The sequence below is a fragment of the Acartia tonsa genome, chromosome 6, assembly GCF_053477335.1.
Source record: "Acartia tonsa isolate MP-2025a chromosome 6, ASM5347733v1, whole genome shotgun sequence".
Lineage (NCBI taxonomy): Eukaryota > Metazoa > Arthropoda > Copepoda > Calanoida > Acartiidae > Acartia > Acartia tonsa.
Window position 1 is genome coordinate 23,158,134 of NC_137265.1, and position 14,734 is coordinate 23,172,867.

The window sequence follows — 14,734 nt, forward strand, 5'->3', positions numbered from 1 at the left end:
AATAATATGAGATTCTAACAAATACATTTAGTAAATAACGGTGGTTGATAAAATTTGATGGCAATTTCTATGAATAAATACATGCAAATTACAAATTATACAAAATTTACATTACTTCACAAACTACAAATAAAAATATTACAAGTGTAATAAAGACAAGAACTTAACAGACAGGCGTACAAACATTTTTTGAAGATTTTTTGTTCCCTAGGGAGAAAAATAAAAATCAGTATTAAATTTTGGAAATTGGATGCAAAAAATCCATATATGAGATCAACTTATGAACCATATTTTTTGATTGGTAGAGTAGCAACTCTACAGCTGGCTCAAAGAAGTTTAGTTTGTTGTAGATGCTTGGCCAGAGGCTTACTAATGCTGGATAGTTCTGACTGGTAAAACTCTCTTGCCTAAATATTAATTTGATCCATTTCATTAGCATAATGTTTGCGGCTTAACGGAGGCTTAAGAGCGTAACAGTGCAGTACCTCCTATAGCTATGTTAGGTGGGGATGACATGAATTGTTATATTACTTTGTGTATAAACAGAACTAACTCATACTTAGTTATGACTTGCAGACAAGGGTAAGAATTTCTCTAGTACTGTAGGATAAATAATGTTCTAAGTGTAATAGAGCTGAGTTGCCAAAAATTTTAGACTTCACAATTACAAAAAATTGTCAAGATAGAAGGGCTTCAAAAATAATTCTCAAATTAAAGGTGGGTTAACCCCTTTAACTTCATTTTATCAATATTATACTACATTTTAGTTTTTATACACACAAGTATTTTGCATAAATAATTAAGAAACAACAGTAATGAAAACAGAGTAAATTTACCTGATATGGATTTCTAAACTGAGCCCTGACTTCACTTGTCTCCAGAGGTAGGCCATTCTCTGTATAGTGGGGCAGTGTTGCCAGCTGTGCCTCATTGGGATGCGCCTTTGTAGTTTATTATATTAGAAATTAAAAAGGTTTTGTATTAATTAAAGGGTGAGCCAAAAAAATGCGTAGATTTTTAAAATTCAAATTGCGCGGCTTGTGTTAATAATAGAAAAATGTTATGCATACCATTAGAACCGATAAGAAGTCTATTTTTTGGAAATATAAGAACGATTCCTCTGCTACGTGTAGTTAGGGAGCTACATGTTAAAATGTCCCAACTGACTTAAAACTTGACTTGCGAGTAAATTTTGGGACATTTTACCACCTAGCTCCTAGATTATTTGTAGCACACGAACCGTTCTTATATTTCCAAAAAATACAGTTCATAACAGTTCTAACGATATGCGTAACATTTTCCTACCATTAACACAAGCCGCGCAATTTGAATTTTAAAAATGTACGCACGTCTTTTTGCAAGAATTATTGTCTAATATTTACTTATATACTCGCAAGTTAAGTTTTAAGTCAGTTGGGACATTTTAACACGTAGCTTCCTAACTATACGTAGCAAAGGAATCGTTCTTATATTTCCAAAAAAAAGACTTCTTATGGGTTCTAATGGTATGCGTAACATTTTTCTACTTTTAACACAAGCCGCGCAATTTGAATTTTTAAAATCTACGCATTTTTTTGCTCACCCTTTATAAACATTTTGTACTCTTGTACCATCTTATATAGAGATTAGACAATAATTGAAATATGTTTTTTGTCGTTCTTGCTACTTCTATTTTAAAGATATAGATATTATGAGAAACAAGTATCATAGGCTAGTTAAAAAATAATTATATAATTATTAATCACATATCTTATAAAAAAAGTCCATTATATCTCTCTCATTCATTATAAAACTTTAGAACAGGTAACTCTTTTCTTACCTGGTCATCGTGTCCTGGTGGGACTCTGTTTTTACCTGTTCATCATGTACTGGTGGGACTCTATTTTTACCTGGTCATCATGTCCTAGTGTGACTTTGTTTCTATCTGGTCATCATGTCCTGGTGGGACTTTGTTTTTACCTGGTCATAATATCCTTGTAGGTATGTTATTTACCTGGTCATCATCTCCTGGTTAGACTCTGTTTTTACCTGGTCATCATATCCTGGTGGGACTCTGTTTTTAACTGGTCATCATGTCCTGGTGAGACTCTGTTTTAACCTGGTCATAATATCCTGGTGGGACTCTGTTTTTACCTGGTCATCATGACCTGGTGGGACTCTGTTTTTACCTGTTCATCATGTCCTGGTGGGACTCTGTTTTTACCTGGTCATCATGTCCTTGTGATAATCTGTTTTTACCTGGTCATCATGTCCTGGTGGGACTCTGTTTTTACCTGGTCATCATGTCCTGGTGAGACTTTGTTTTTACCTGGTCATAATATCCTTGTGGGTATGTTATTTACCTGATCATCATGTCCCGGTGGGACTCTGTTTTGAAGTTTAAATTCAGTGATAGGAGGCTGCAGCCAGGGGCGCTTCATCTTTTCCCTAAAAATACATAAGATTATCGTTCTTTTTTTATTATACTTAATGTAATCTTGACTTTAAGATAGTGTTTAATTTTTTTTTCAAACCGTTGTTTCCTAATAATCCTATAATTTGTTTATGAGATTTAAACAATAGTTATTCATATCCTTTTTTAAAAGCGAAATTTCCTAGATAAAAGGTTTGTCTGTCCGTCTTTAAGAAGCTCTGATCTTAAATTATGTATGAAATGTCCAAGATTTTTTTATACCTTTGCCAGAAAGGTTGATTGAGGTATTCATGGCGGTTGAACGGCCTATGGTTAAAGGTGTAGGTGGATTGGTATGAGTCAAGATCCTGCAGGGTTGACTGAACTCCAGCTTTGAATGGATACAGCTCCTGAAAAAATTTCTTTTACAAGATTAACAAAATTTGAGAAGTTTCAGTTTTTTTTTATATATCTTATTTATTCTCTACATGGATTTATGTAAAGGTTACCTCTTGTAATTTTATTTTTAAATAACCCGTAACTACACAGCATGTAAGGTACTGAAGGGCCAAACTGCCCCGTAATAGAGACATTAAATATTGTACTTATGGCTGCTATGACAAATGCTTAACAAACATAGCTATGGAAGAGAAAAATTAAGTATAGTGTTAGATTACATAACAGTTGAGAATAATGTTATGTTGTACAATAGTGACTTGAAGAGAAGATTACTAATAAAGAAACCTGCATCTGATGAGTTCTTGATGGATATGTTTTAGTGTGACCAAACACTGGCTCCTAAAAAGCATGATCATAAATTTCCTATCAAAGGCAGAGAAAATTTTTTGTTGCCTACTAAAATGAATTATAAATATAAATGTGTAATAGAAAGTGGACGACTAATAATCTAATTTTTTAACTTAACACAAATAAATAGAGTTTTATGAGTGGATTCTGATAAAAAAGGAGATTTTACTAAAATATGAGGATGACAACTGAAACAAATTACTGAATTTAACAATATTTATTATTTATGCCATTAAAAGTAAAATTTTCATGTTCAAGCTTTAGAAAATTTATTTTATCTTTCCTGTAAGTCCCTGGATTACCTGGTTCTGCATGAGAGAGAGTGGTCGGTTGATCATGTTGGGAGCAGAGGCAGGTCTCAATCCAATATGACCTTTATACTTGTCATGTAGCTCACTCACCCACCTATAAACAAAGAGGCAGGTCTCAACACAATATGTCCTTTATACTTTTCATGTAGCTCACTCACCCACCTATAAACAAAGAGGCAAGTCTCAACCCAATATGACTTTTATACTTGTCATGTAGCTCACTCACCCACCTATAAACAAAGAGGCAAGTCTCAACCCAATATGACTTTTATACTTGTCATGTAGCTCACTCACCCATCTATAAACAAAGCCTCAACCCAATATGACCTTTATACTTGTACAAATTCTTTTTATGTCGTTTAAAGCTAAACAGACAGACAGACAGACCTAGTAAATTGTATTGTAAAGGGTACTGATTGACTCTGTGAATTTTCACAAATATTCAATTTCTTAATCTTTAATACCAGCCAGAAAATATCATTTCCCCATAGCATAGCGGTTGGTATACTGACAAATTGCATTCGCTACTTTAAAAAAGGTCACATTTAGTCAAGAAAAATGGGATTATAAAACTTAAACACCTAGTGACATATCATTAAAACATCCTAAAACTTCAAGGATATGTAAAAAATCTAACTTAATTGAAAGGTAGACGTTTTTAAAGATTATTTAAGAGTGTTTTCTAGAGCTTTTAATCAATCAATAATTTGATACAATTAACTGGCTGCATCATTGAATTTATAAATAATTTCTACTTACGAAGAAGAAGCAACAGGAGCTCGCTGTCCGGTCAAATCTTCAGCATTCTCATTTGTACCTGAATTAAGAAGGTTTAACACCCCAAAAACTGATTAAATCAGGGAGGGAGTGGACATTGGACTTAAAATTTCATTGGTATCCAGAGTTTTATTATTATGTCATTTCATTAGTTTGACGAATTTTGATTGGTTGGTTACGAACTAGTAGTGTCCTATCTTTTCAACCAATGATTTAAGCTACAAAAAGGGTAATTTTGTTTATCATTCTTTAGTTTATAAATCAATTCATCGTTCATTGTCTTATCCCTTAAGATCCCTGTATTCAATGTTGTGAAATATCTTGGTTTTCTCAGGGATCTTAAGGGATAAGACAATGGACATCACCATTGACGATTAACAAAACTAATCCTACCGTAAATTACAATTATTGTTGAATAGTTTGAAGGCTACATTGTTTGATTTTTTAAAGTGATTTGAACGCAGACAAGCTCTGCGCATCCATAGCCGAATTTTCTACATTGCAAACTCATAAAAAAACAATAAAATATATTGTAATGTATTAATGGAAGGACAAACAGACGAAATGAATTATAGAGGTGATATGCAGTTGATAAATATGCAAAAATTCACAAAATCTTTCTTGAAAAAATAATAAAGTATAAATAAGTATTTTTCCCAATGACTTATGACAATGCATATCCGAAAGATTGTAGGAATAAGAAAATTAAAAATATTTATCCATAGCGTTACGGACGGACTGACGTACAGACAAAGTGCATATAGATTAGCGTCGCTACTGAAATATATTTTTTTATTTGAAGTCAGGGACAAGGAAATGATATTCTGACAAACAACTCTAAAGGAAAATTTCCCAACTACCATCTTTCCCTTTTCCTTTCCTTTCTTTCTTCACCAGATACCCCATAAGGTTTCGTGATTTTTTGTAGAATTGTTGGTTAGACTGGCTACCCCTGATTTGAAGTAAATCTTACCAACTAAAAGATTCTTGCTGGAGGCTTTCACCTTTCTGTTGTAATGCAACAATTCAACATTTTAGAATATTTTTTCTCGTATTCATTCGAATCCGGTGGATAGGAACCGGTTCTCATCCATATGAAAAAACTATGTCTATCATCGTATTATATCCAGTTTTCTACGAATATAGAAATGTACAATCATAAGATCAAAACCAGTTTTTTTAGCCGGTGCCTTCGGCACTACGGGGCTAAAAAAACTAGTTTTAATCTTATAATTGTACATTCTATATCCGCGGAAAGCCGTTTATAATACGATACGAGAAATAACTATTATCGCAATGTATAGTAGATTAGAAAGTTAACCGCGGATAAATTATAATATTAAAATCTCTTTAATATTAATCGATTTTGAAGCCATACAAAAAAAAAATCATTTTTGTCATGCTGCATTATATATTGTAGGGCAGCTTATATAGATCTTGGGATGTTTTATTCATACTTTGGATTTTAGTCTGTCCCACCCTCCACCTTCAAATATAGAGCCCTAGTTGCTCGGGGTGCATCTGATAATATTATTTGTCTTTTTTCAAAATATTGTATAATTAAGACGCTTTGCAATGTCACTGAAAAGTTAAATACATGAAACATGATAAATACGTGATTTAGTTATAATAAAAAAATATTTTAACTGTGAGGTTTGGTGATGTTTAATATAGCTTCCTTAACAAAAAGTTTATACTTTCAATTCTAAATTACAAAGATGTAGGATTTTAAAATCAGATTTTGATTAGCAACAGGCTAATAAGTCTGTAAGTAGTTAAGATAACAAGTTGAATATATTTAAGTTGTTGCAGTCCTAGCTCCATATTTAGTGTTCTCCATTCTTAGTTTGGGCCCATGAGAAACATGATAAGAGGAGGTCAGACGGTCCATTTCCTAAATAGTTTTAGTCCAAGAGAAATGAGATAAGAGGGAGAAAACGGTCCATTTTCTAAATAGTTTTGTCCATGAGAAATATTATAAGAGGGAGACAAAGGGTCCATTTCCTAAATAGTTTTGGTCCATGAGAAACATGATAAGAGGAGGTCAGACGGTCCATTTACTAAATAGTTTTGTCCATGAGAAATATTATAAGAGGAGGTCAAACGGTTATTTCCTAAATAGTTTTGGTCCATGAGAAATATTATAAGAGGAAGTCAGACGGTCCATTTACTAAATAGTTTTGTCCATGAGAAACTTGATAAGAGGAGGTCAGACGGTCCATTTACTAAATAGTTTTGTCCATGACAAATATTATAAGAGGGAGACAAAGGGTCCATTTCCTAAATAGTTTTGGTCCATGAGAAATATTATAAGAGGAGGTCAGACAACCCATTTCTTAAATAGTTTAGGTTCATGATTATATTATAAGAGGAGATTTGACGGTCCATTTCCTAAAGAGTTTTGGTCCTTAAGAATTATGACAGGAGAAAGAAAGACGGGCTATGATAGGATTACAATGTCTGTCTATCCATCTAAAGCTTAAGATCTTGGTAACCGCTGATTGAATATGCTGTGATTCTCCTCACACTGGTTCTCTGATGGTTTTACTCTATTTTTAAAAAGTGTTGTGGTAAGATCTGTAGACCTATTCAGGCCTTTCTGATGAAAAGAATCTAAAACTTACAAAATGAGTGAAAGGCTAGAAATTTTAATCATTCATAAGAAAATCAATTATGGAGTAGAACATTTATAGAGATACATATTTAGTATTTACCTGCCCAAATGGAAGTTTGCCATTGTGGAGGGGCTTCGATCTCGGGACCAAACTGGTGTGGTGGTAGATGGACCTGCGGTTCATGTCAATATTTGCCGGGCCCTGAGTAATAAATACGAATTATGAACACTTAATGAATAGGCCTTCATAGGGCTGAGGACGTAATCATATCCTAAACAAACTTTTATTTATTTTACTAGAAAGGAAAGTATTTATAACAATTTTAAAAGTTGTATTCTAAAAATATGAATTTATGGGATTTTAAATATAAAGTAGAATGATATCTGTCAGTCTATTCGGATTAAGTTCAACATCTTGTAAACCGTTTGACCGTTGAGACTATATTGGGAGATACCCCTGCCGTCAGAAAAAAACTGGCCCTCCCCCAACATTATGAAGTTTTGCTGAGGATGCTTATTTTGTTATAAATATTGAATGTCTGGGTTATTCCCAATTCATCTCAGGGCGTAGTCCTTTAAAGGCTAGGACCGAAGCCACTAACATATCGTAAACAAGGTTTAGTTGAATTCTAGGTTTTTCTCTAATAATTTTGATGAATTTATTTGATTGCATTAAATAATTTATACCTGTCTTTGTTGACCGCCAAGCTTGAATGGACCTGACCCCACCACACCCCGGGTGTCCTCAAAAATGGCGCCACGATTTAAATCAATCAATCGCTTCATTGTTATAGTAAATCTGAAATTATCAGGGAGCTAAAGGGCTAAGACAATGGCCAATAAACTGATTAAAATTAGTAGTTGAAGGGTTTGAACACTCAATTTATTAATCCAACCTATCAAAATTCACAAATATCCTCAAAGTTGTTAAGCCATCGAATTAAAATCTTTATTATAAAACTTTTGCTACTAGTGTAAAAAACAGCCTATTGTCCTCTCTCTCTCTCTCTGGAAATTATACGCTTTATAAATTTTTGTCAGTAGCACATAGATTTGCGTAAAATGCAATAAAAATGTTAGAAAAATATTATTTCCTTCAATATTAATTATATGTAAGATGGGGGTTATTAATGCCTAACCCCACCAGGGCCTCTATCTTCGATGCCCTTAGCCTGCGGGGCTACACTATACCCAATAAAACCTAACCCAAGCTGTCCTGAAGTAAAAATAAACCACTCCATCACTTAATTTCAATTTATTTTAAGCAAAAAGGAGGGGTTAAGGGTTATGTGCCCATAATAAAGAAAAGCTTTACTTTAATAAAGGTTTTGTAGTATTATGGCTTGATTTATAGTAGATTATAAATTTGTATTAAAAGGAGACAACATCAAACAGGTTACTTAACAAAATTAATAAACCAGTTCGGCACTAAGGAAGAGGATCACTCGTATAGAAGCTACGCATATAAAAATATATTTCTAACGTTGCATTTGTAAGAACAATTAACTATGAAAGTCATTCAAATACTACAAGTTGTTGCAGTCATAATAAAAGTAAATGGGAACCAAAAACAACAGTTTTTAAAAACATTTTTAAAAAATCAATTCATTATAACAACCCCCTAACGATTTTTGACATCTCCTTAAACTAAAATTGAAGGGGGTGTAGGGATTGTGAGCTTAAGGGAGGTGTAATACAGGCAACAAAATAGGTGTAATTTTTTGGTCACCTTGTGGGAGGGGGGGGGGGGGTTACACCTTGTAGAAATTAAACAATTGCCCTAGATTAAAGTATTTTGAGGCGCGGACATTTTTTTCACATCCGTCTTAAATTCAAGGAGGGGTGTAATACTTGACAACCCCCCCCCCCTTTCTTGTATTAGGGGAGTGTTTGAAGTGGTGTATTCCCCAATAATTTTGACTGGGGGTTATACACACACCCCTCTATTACACTGCCTCTGATCCTAGGTAACATATCAATTATTTTTGCTATGAAAAAATAAAAAAGATATTTTATAAAAACTATTCCCATCAGTTTGATCAATGAAGAAAATAGTATATGTACAAAATATAATCTCCAAAATTGACCTGTTTACTTCAAGTGGCACAGAATTGGATATTGAATACGTGGATATTGTCACAGGGGAATTTTGTCAATTTTGGTTGCTAATATAGTCCTCAGATATTGGTCATTACGCTCCTCCGTGGTTAGGGAATGAGATGGGATAAAGTCGCAAAGATGGGGAGGGGAGTATCGTTATATTAGCCAGCCAAGAGAAACATTTTATAAGGGTATACAAGAATCTTTCACAATATCCACGTATTTTATATCCATTGGAACAGATAGAAACTTTTAAAGGCAGGGAGAGTACACATCAAGAAACTGTTCATTTGCAAAATTCTCCCTTTATATAAATATAATAGTCAAGATTAAGACAAAATTGTATATTATTATGGTGCATGAACTGAAAAGCAATATTAAACATAATTTTTCAATGAAATTATTTTTTTGGACTTTTACAATTTTTAGAAGAAATGATTAAGTGGTACACAGTAAGATTTGGTTCACCTGTTCTTTTACAGACAGGAATAAATATTCTAGTATGGCAATTTTCCGCGAATATTAAAATAAAAATCATAAAATTGCTGCATTTTTTTAACCTGAAAATTTTCTGTAATACGATGCTATGCATGATTTTTCAGTATTGCTGAGAACTGGTTCTTATCTAGGGTATATTGATCTGTTTCAAAGCCATACTAGAAAAAATATTCATTCACCATAGTTATTACCAGTTTTATTACCAGGATTTTTCATTTTAATATCCGCGGAAAGCTGTCTGTAATACGATGAAATAAATAACTATCCAAAAAAGCTAGTATGATAATGGCTAAGTAAATGCCAATATGAATAAATACTAATGAACTTATTTATTCAATTAATTTAATTTCTTAGGTATATTTCGACTATTTAAAATTACATTCTCGATTTGCAACTTCAATCACTATATACAATTTTAAAAAGTGGCATTGCTGAAATATGGAACACAGCTATTTGATGAATATTATTGACATTTCTATGTCGACCATATGGCATTGAATAAAAGAGGTAGTAGCTGACATACTATTAACTTAACGGAGCATTTATTTTAAAACTTGTTTTTTTAAAAAATAATTCAGTTTCCTTGATTTTTGTAATGTATACAATGAAAGGGAATTATAAAAGGGAATAATAACCAAATGGATTTATAACACTTGATAGACATTCAACAAAATAATCCGTACAACTAAACTTGGAATGAACACAGTAATAGTGTCTGACTGATTATGACGTAACAAAAAAAAATTTGCCAATGAGAGGCCACTATAAATTTTACCATTGGTCAATAACGGCCTCTCATTGGCTAATTTTTTTTTGTTACGTCATAATCAGTCAGACACTATTCAGTTCCTTGGAATTTCTAGCAGACAAAGATTTTTATTCATGATTAACTTATATAATACAAAAGTAGAATATTTTGGACTAGATAATTTACCAAAGCAGAGTATTTCAACTATTTTGTGTCTACTTCTTTTTCGAAAAAATAACTGGAATTTCGTACCTAAATGTTTAAACTTCATTAACAATGTCAATAATGTTGTTGGATTTTTTTTACACTGCACTGCATTGGTAGTGGTCTAATTAATGGATAGGGGATCTAGACATTAGTTATTTATTAATAACCTGTAACACTTTCGGGTGGTAGATAAAAACAGGGAGGGAGTGGACATTAGTCCCCAAAGTTTTATAGCATTTTCTTATTCATTGTCTTAACAACACAGAATGGGTAATTTTGTGTATTATCGTTGGGGATATACATCAGTCTTATCCCTTTAGATCCCTGTTATGAAAGTAAGTTTAGGTAAAAATCCTCAAAAATATACTGTGGATGAAACACTTGATTATAGGAAAAAAAGGATTTTCTCGTATTCATTCGAATCCGGTGGATAGGAACCGGTTCTCATCCATACGAAAAAACTATGTCTGGCATTGTATTATATCCAGCTTTCTACGAATATAAAATGTACAATCATAAAATTAAAACCATTTTTTTAGACCGCGCCTTCGGCACCTCGGGGCTAAAAAACTGGTTTTAATCTTATATTTGTACATTCTATATCGGCGGAAAGCCGTTCATAATACGATGCGAGAAATAACTATTATCAAGCACCCTAGTTACTCTTTTATAGTAGTGAAGCTATAATTATAAAGTTCCGTCCGTCATCAAGAAGCGGAATAAGCCAAACGTTAATTTTTAGGTTGCTGCTAAAGATAGACGGCTGGATTCTTTGTGTGGATTCCCTATACTAATAAGACGAATAATGATATTTATTTTGATGATACTGAACACTTACTCTCTGTAAATGACTGTGTACTGTCCATCCGTATTTTTTGTGCTTTGCTACGTATGGATGTTGTCATCCAGGTTCTAATCTATCTAACACAGCCGATAAAAAATCTTTTTGTTCAATGACGAGTCGGACTTATTAAATATATAAACTTGCTATAGAGAAGCATCACTACAATAGAAACACTGGTGGCAATGAATTTATTATTACTTGGACCTTACACCAAATTATCATTTACTCTAATAAAGTGAAACTTGCCAAAAATGTTGATACCCCTTCCTACTACTGGATGAACGAACTGACCAATATGTGAAGTTCATGGTAGCAATCTAAATTGACGACAATTTTTCCCCTGTCATAACATCCACGCATACTCTAAATCCATTCCATGGTGGCTAATAATTGGGTCACATATTTCTTATAAATTGTTAATATTGGCAAAGTAAAGCCAGAGTAAAGATTTCCAATAATTTATAAATCAACCTTCCTTTCTCTTAATATTCAGGGAACCAGGGATAGGACGCTTTTTCATTTTAAATTCTTGCAATTGTTTGCAATTTTGCTTTTGTTCCAAAATATTTGTAATAATATGGGAGGAAATAGTAAATTATAGCATCGTATTAAAGACAGCTTTTCGCAGATATTAAAATAAAAAAAAACAATGAGATTAAAACCAGTCTTGTTAGACCGAGGTCCTTGGCTAACAAAAATATTAATAATTTTATGATTTTTCTATTGATATTCGTGCAAAATTGTCTGTAATAAGATGCTATGCATGATTTTTCAGCTGAGAACTGGTTCTTATCCAGAGGATATTAATCGGTTTCGAAGCCATACTAGAAGCATTATTCATCCGCCATTGTCCTCACCTTCCCTGGCTTCTATCCCACGTCTTTTATATTTGCAGTCATCTCAGGGGATAACACAATGGACGATAAAATTATATACACCTCCAATAATGATAAACAAAATGATTATTTTGTACACTTAAATCATTGGTTAAAAAGTTTGAATCAACCATTCAAATTAATTAAAGTATCCACAGTGCCAAACAAGAAAACTTTGTTGTAAAACTTTGGGTACCAGTATAATTTATAGTCCAAAGTCGTCCCTCTTCCTATATATTTGTGTCTTTTCCAATAAATACATCTCCATTCGTCTTGAAGAATTCTTTAAAACAAGAACATGAATTGCTCTTCGCTATAACGCCTATAGGGGATCCTTTCAGGACGGGGCAGGATTTTATTTTTTCTCTACAGGATATTTTTTGGGGTAAAGGAGATAATTATTTGTTACAAACACACAAACAGACACAAATTTTTTACATTTATGGGGGGAATGCCTCGGCCCAAAACACAACCCATTCCTGTGCATAGTTAGAACTTCGCAACAAAGGTCGTGCAATCAAAGGGTCGATTTTCTGCAATAGTGCATTGTGACTTGCAACAAAGGTCTGGCCAAACGTTGTTATTATCATACATTACTGCAAATAACAATCCCTATATTCCTGCTGGGTGAAAAAGTTCTGTGAAATTTGAACCACATGATGAAAAAAATCTTATTTACTTAAAAAATATATTTCTATTGATTATTATAACTAAAATATTTAAAATCAAAATGACGAATTCTAGGTTCAGCATCTTCATGTATCCAAACTATATTATCAAATTCTACATCTTTTAACCTAAAAAAAAAATAAAACATATTTAAAACATTTTTTTTTATAAAATCAATGAATGATTGGTATTTTTAGTAACAGCTCTATTGGCTTGAGGATTTTCAGGAAAGCCTTACACTAGTAAAAATATGTTATTCATACCGTATATAGTATTGTTATAAATTCTAGTTTTTTGCAATGTAAATACCATTTTTATGCCATTTGTAGGTTAGGAGCTACCTTGAAAAAAGCGAGATTGGTTAAAAACTTTAAGTCAGTTGGAACATTTCACCACTTAGCTCTTAAACTTTACGTAGCACATGAACGATTCTGGCGGTATAAATAACATTTTCTACTATTAACCGATTCGAAAAAGCTTTGATTATAGAAAAATTCCCTTCTACCCAAACAAAAATAGCACTTACTCTGTTAATGGTTTCTGGATAGTATTATAAATATGTCCATCTCTATATGGTTTATAACCAACATTCTTAAAATTCTAAATAAATATATCCATCTCTATATGGTTTATAACCAACATTCTTAAAATTCTAAATAAATATATCCATCTCTATATGGTTTATAACCAACATTCTTAAAATTCTAAATAAATATGTCCATATCTATATGGTTTATATCCAACATTCTTAAAATTCTAAATAAATATGTCCATATCTATATGGTTTATATCCAGCATTCTTAAAATTCTAAATAAATATGTCCATCTCTATATGGTTTATATCCAACATTCTTAAAATTCTAAATAAATATGTCCATCTCTATATGGTTTATAACCAACATTCTTAAAATTCTAAATAAATATGTCCATCTCTATATGGTTTATATCCAGCATTCTTAAAATTCTAAATAAATATGTCCATCTCTATATGGTTTATAACCAACATTCTTAAAATTCTAAATAAATATGTCCATATCTATATGGTTTATATCCAGCATTCTTAAAATTCTAAATAAATATGTCCATCTCTATATGGTTTATAACCAACATTCTTAAAATTCTAAATAAATATGTCCATCTCTATATGGTTTATATCCAGCATTCTTAAAATTCTAAATAAATATATCCATCTCTATATGGTTTATATCCAGTATTCTTAAAATTCTAAATAAATATATCCATCTTTGTAGGGTTTATATCCAGCATTCTTAAAATTCTAAATAAATATATCCATCTCTATATGGTTTATATCCAGCATTCTTAAAATTCTAAATAAATATATCCATCTCTATATGGTTTATATCCAGTATTCTTAAAATTCTAAATAAATATATCCATCTTTGTAGGGTTTATATCCAGCATTCTTAAAATTCTAAATAAATATATCCATCTCTATATGGTTTATATCCAGTATTCTTAAAATTCTAAATAAATATATACATCTTTGTAGGGTTTATATCCAGCATTCTTAAAATTCTAAATAAATATGTCCATCTCTATATGGTTTATATCCAGCATTCTTAAAATTCTAAATAAATATATCCATCTCTACATGGTTTATATCCAGTATTCTTAAAATTCTAAATAAATATATCCATCTTTGTAGGGTTTATATCCAGCATTCTTAAAATTCTAAATAAATATATCCATCTCTATATGGTTTATATCCAGCATTCTTAAAATTCTAAATAAATATATCCATCTCTATATGGTTTATATCCAGTATTCTTAAAATTCTAAATAAATATATCCATCTTTGTAGGGTTTATATCCAGCATTCTTAAAATTCTAAATAAATATATCCATCTCTATATGGTTTATATCCAGTATTC

General features: G+C 31.9%; 1 protein-coding gene and 1 long non-coding RNA gene across 2 annotated transcripts; both read right to left on the reverse strand.

The window, feature by feature from the left end:
- Window positions 1-56: 56 nt before the first annotated feature.
- Window positions 57-5,343, reverse strand: LOC145322148 (uncharacterized). Its single transcript, XM_080163960.1, has 8 exons — window positions 5,261-5,343; window positions 4,270-4,327; window positions 3,502-3,604; window positions 3,137-3,190; window positions 2,675-2,802; window positions 2,343-2,427; window positions 837-941; window positions 57-407 (listed from the first exon to the last, which is right to left on the reverse strand). Exons 3-8 carry the CDS (start codon window positions 3,535-3,537, stop codon window positions 327-329), a joined length of 489 nt encoding a protein of 162 aa, XP_080020086.1. The 5' UTR covers window positions 3,538-3,604; window positions 4,270-4,327; window positions 5,261-5,343; the 3' UTR covers window positions 57-326.
- Window positions 5,344-6,085: 742 nt separating this feature from the next.
- LOC145323019 (uncharacterized) lies at window positions 6,086-7,696 on the reverse strand. Its single transcript, XR_013880857.1, has 3 exons — window positions 7,589-7,696; window positions 7,002-7,103; window positions 6,086-6,181 (listed from the first exon to the last, which is right to left on the reverse strand). It is a non-coding gene; the product is annotated as an uncharacterized LOC145323019 (long non-coding RNA).
- Between the last annotated feature and the right edge of the window lie 7,038 nt (window positions 7,697-14,734).

Bases quoted from the DNA above. Each gene is read 5' to 3' on its own strand.
- LOC145322148 (XM_080163960.1), bottom strand. From the start codon at position 3,537: ATGATCAACCGACCACTCTCTCTCATGCAGAACCAG. The intron at 2,803-3,136 runs GTTTCTTTATTA...AAATTTTTTCAG, and splicing joins CAAGAACTCATCAGATGCAG to GAGCTGTATCCATTCAAAGC. The intron at 2,428-2,674 runs GTATAAAAAAAT...ATGTATTTTTAG, and splicing joins AATCAACCTTTCTGGCAAAG to GGAAAAGATGAAGCGCCCCT.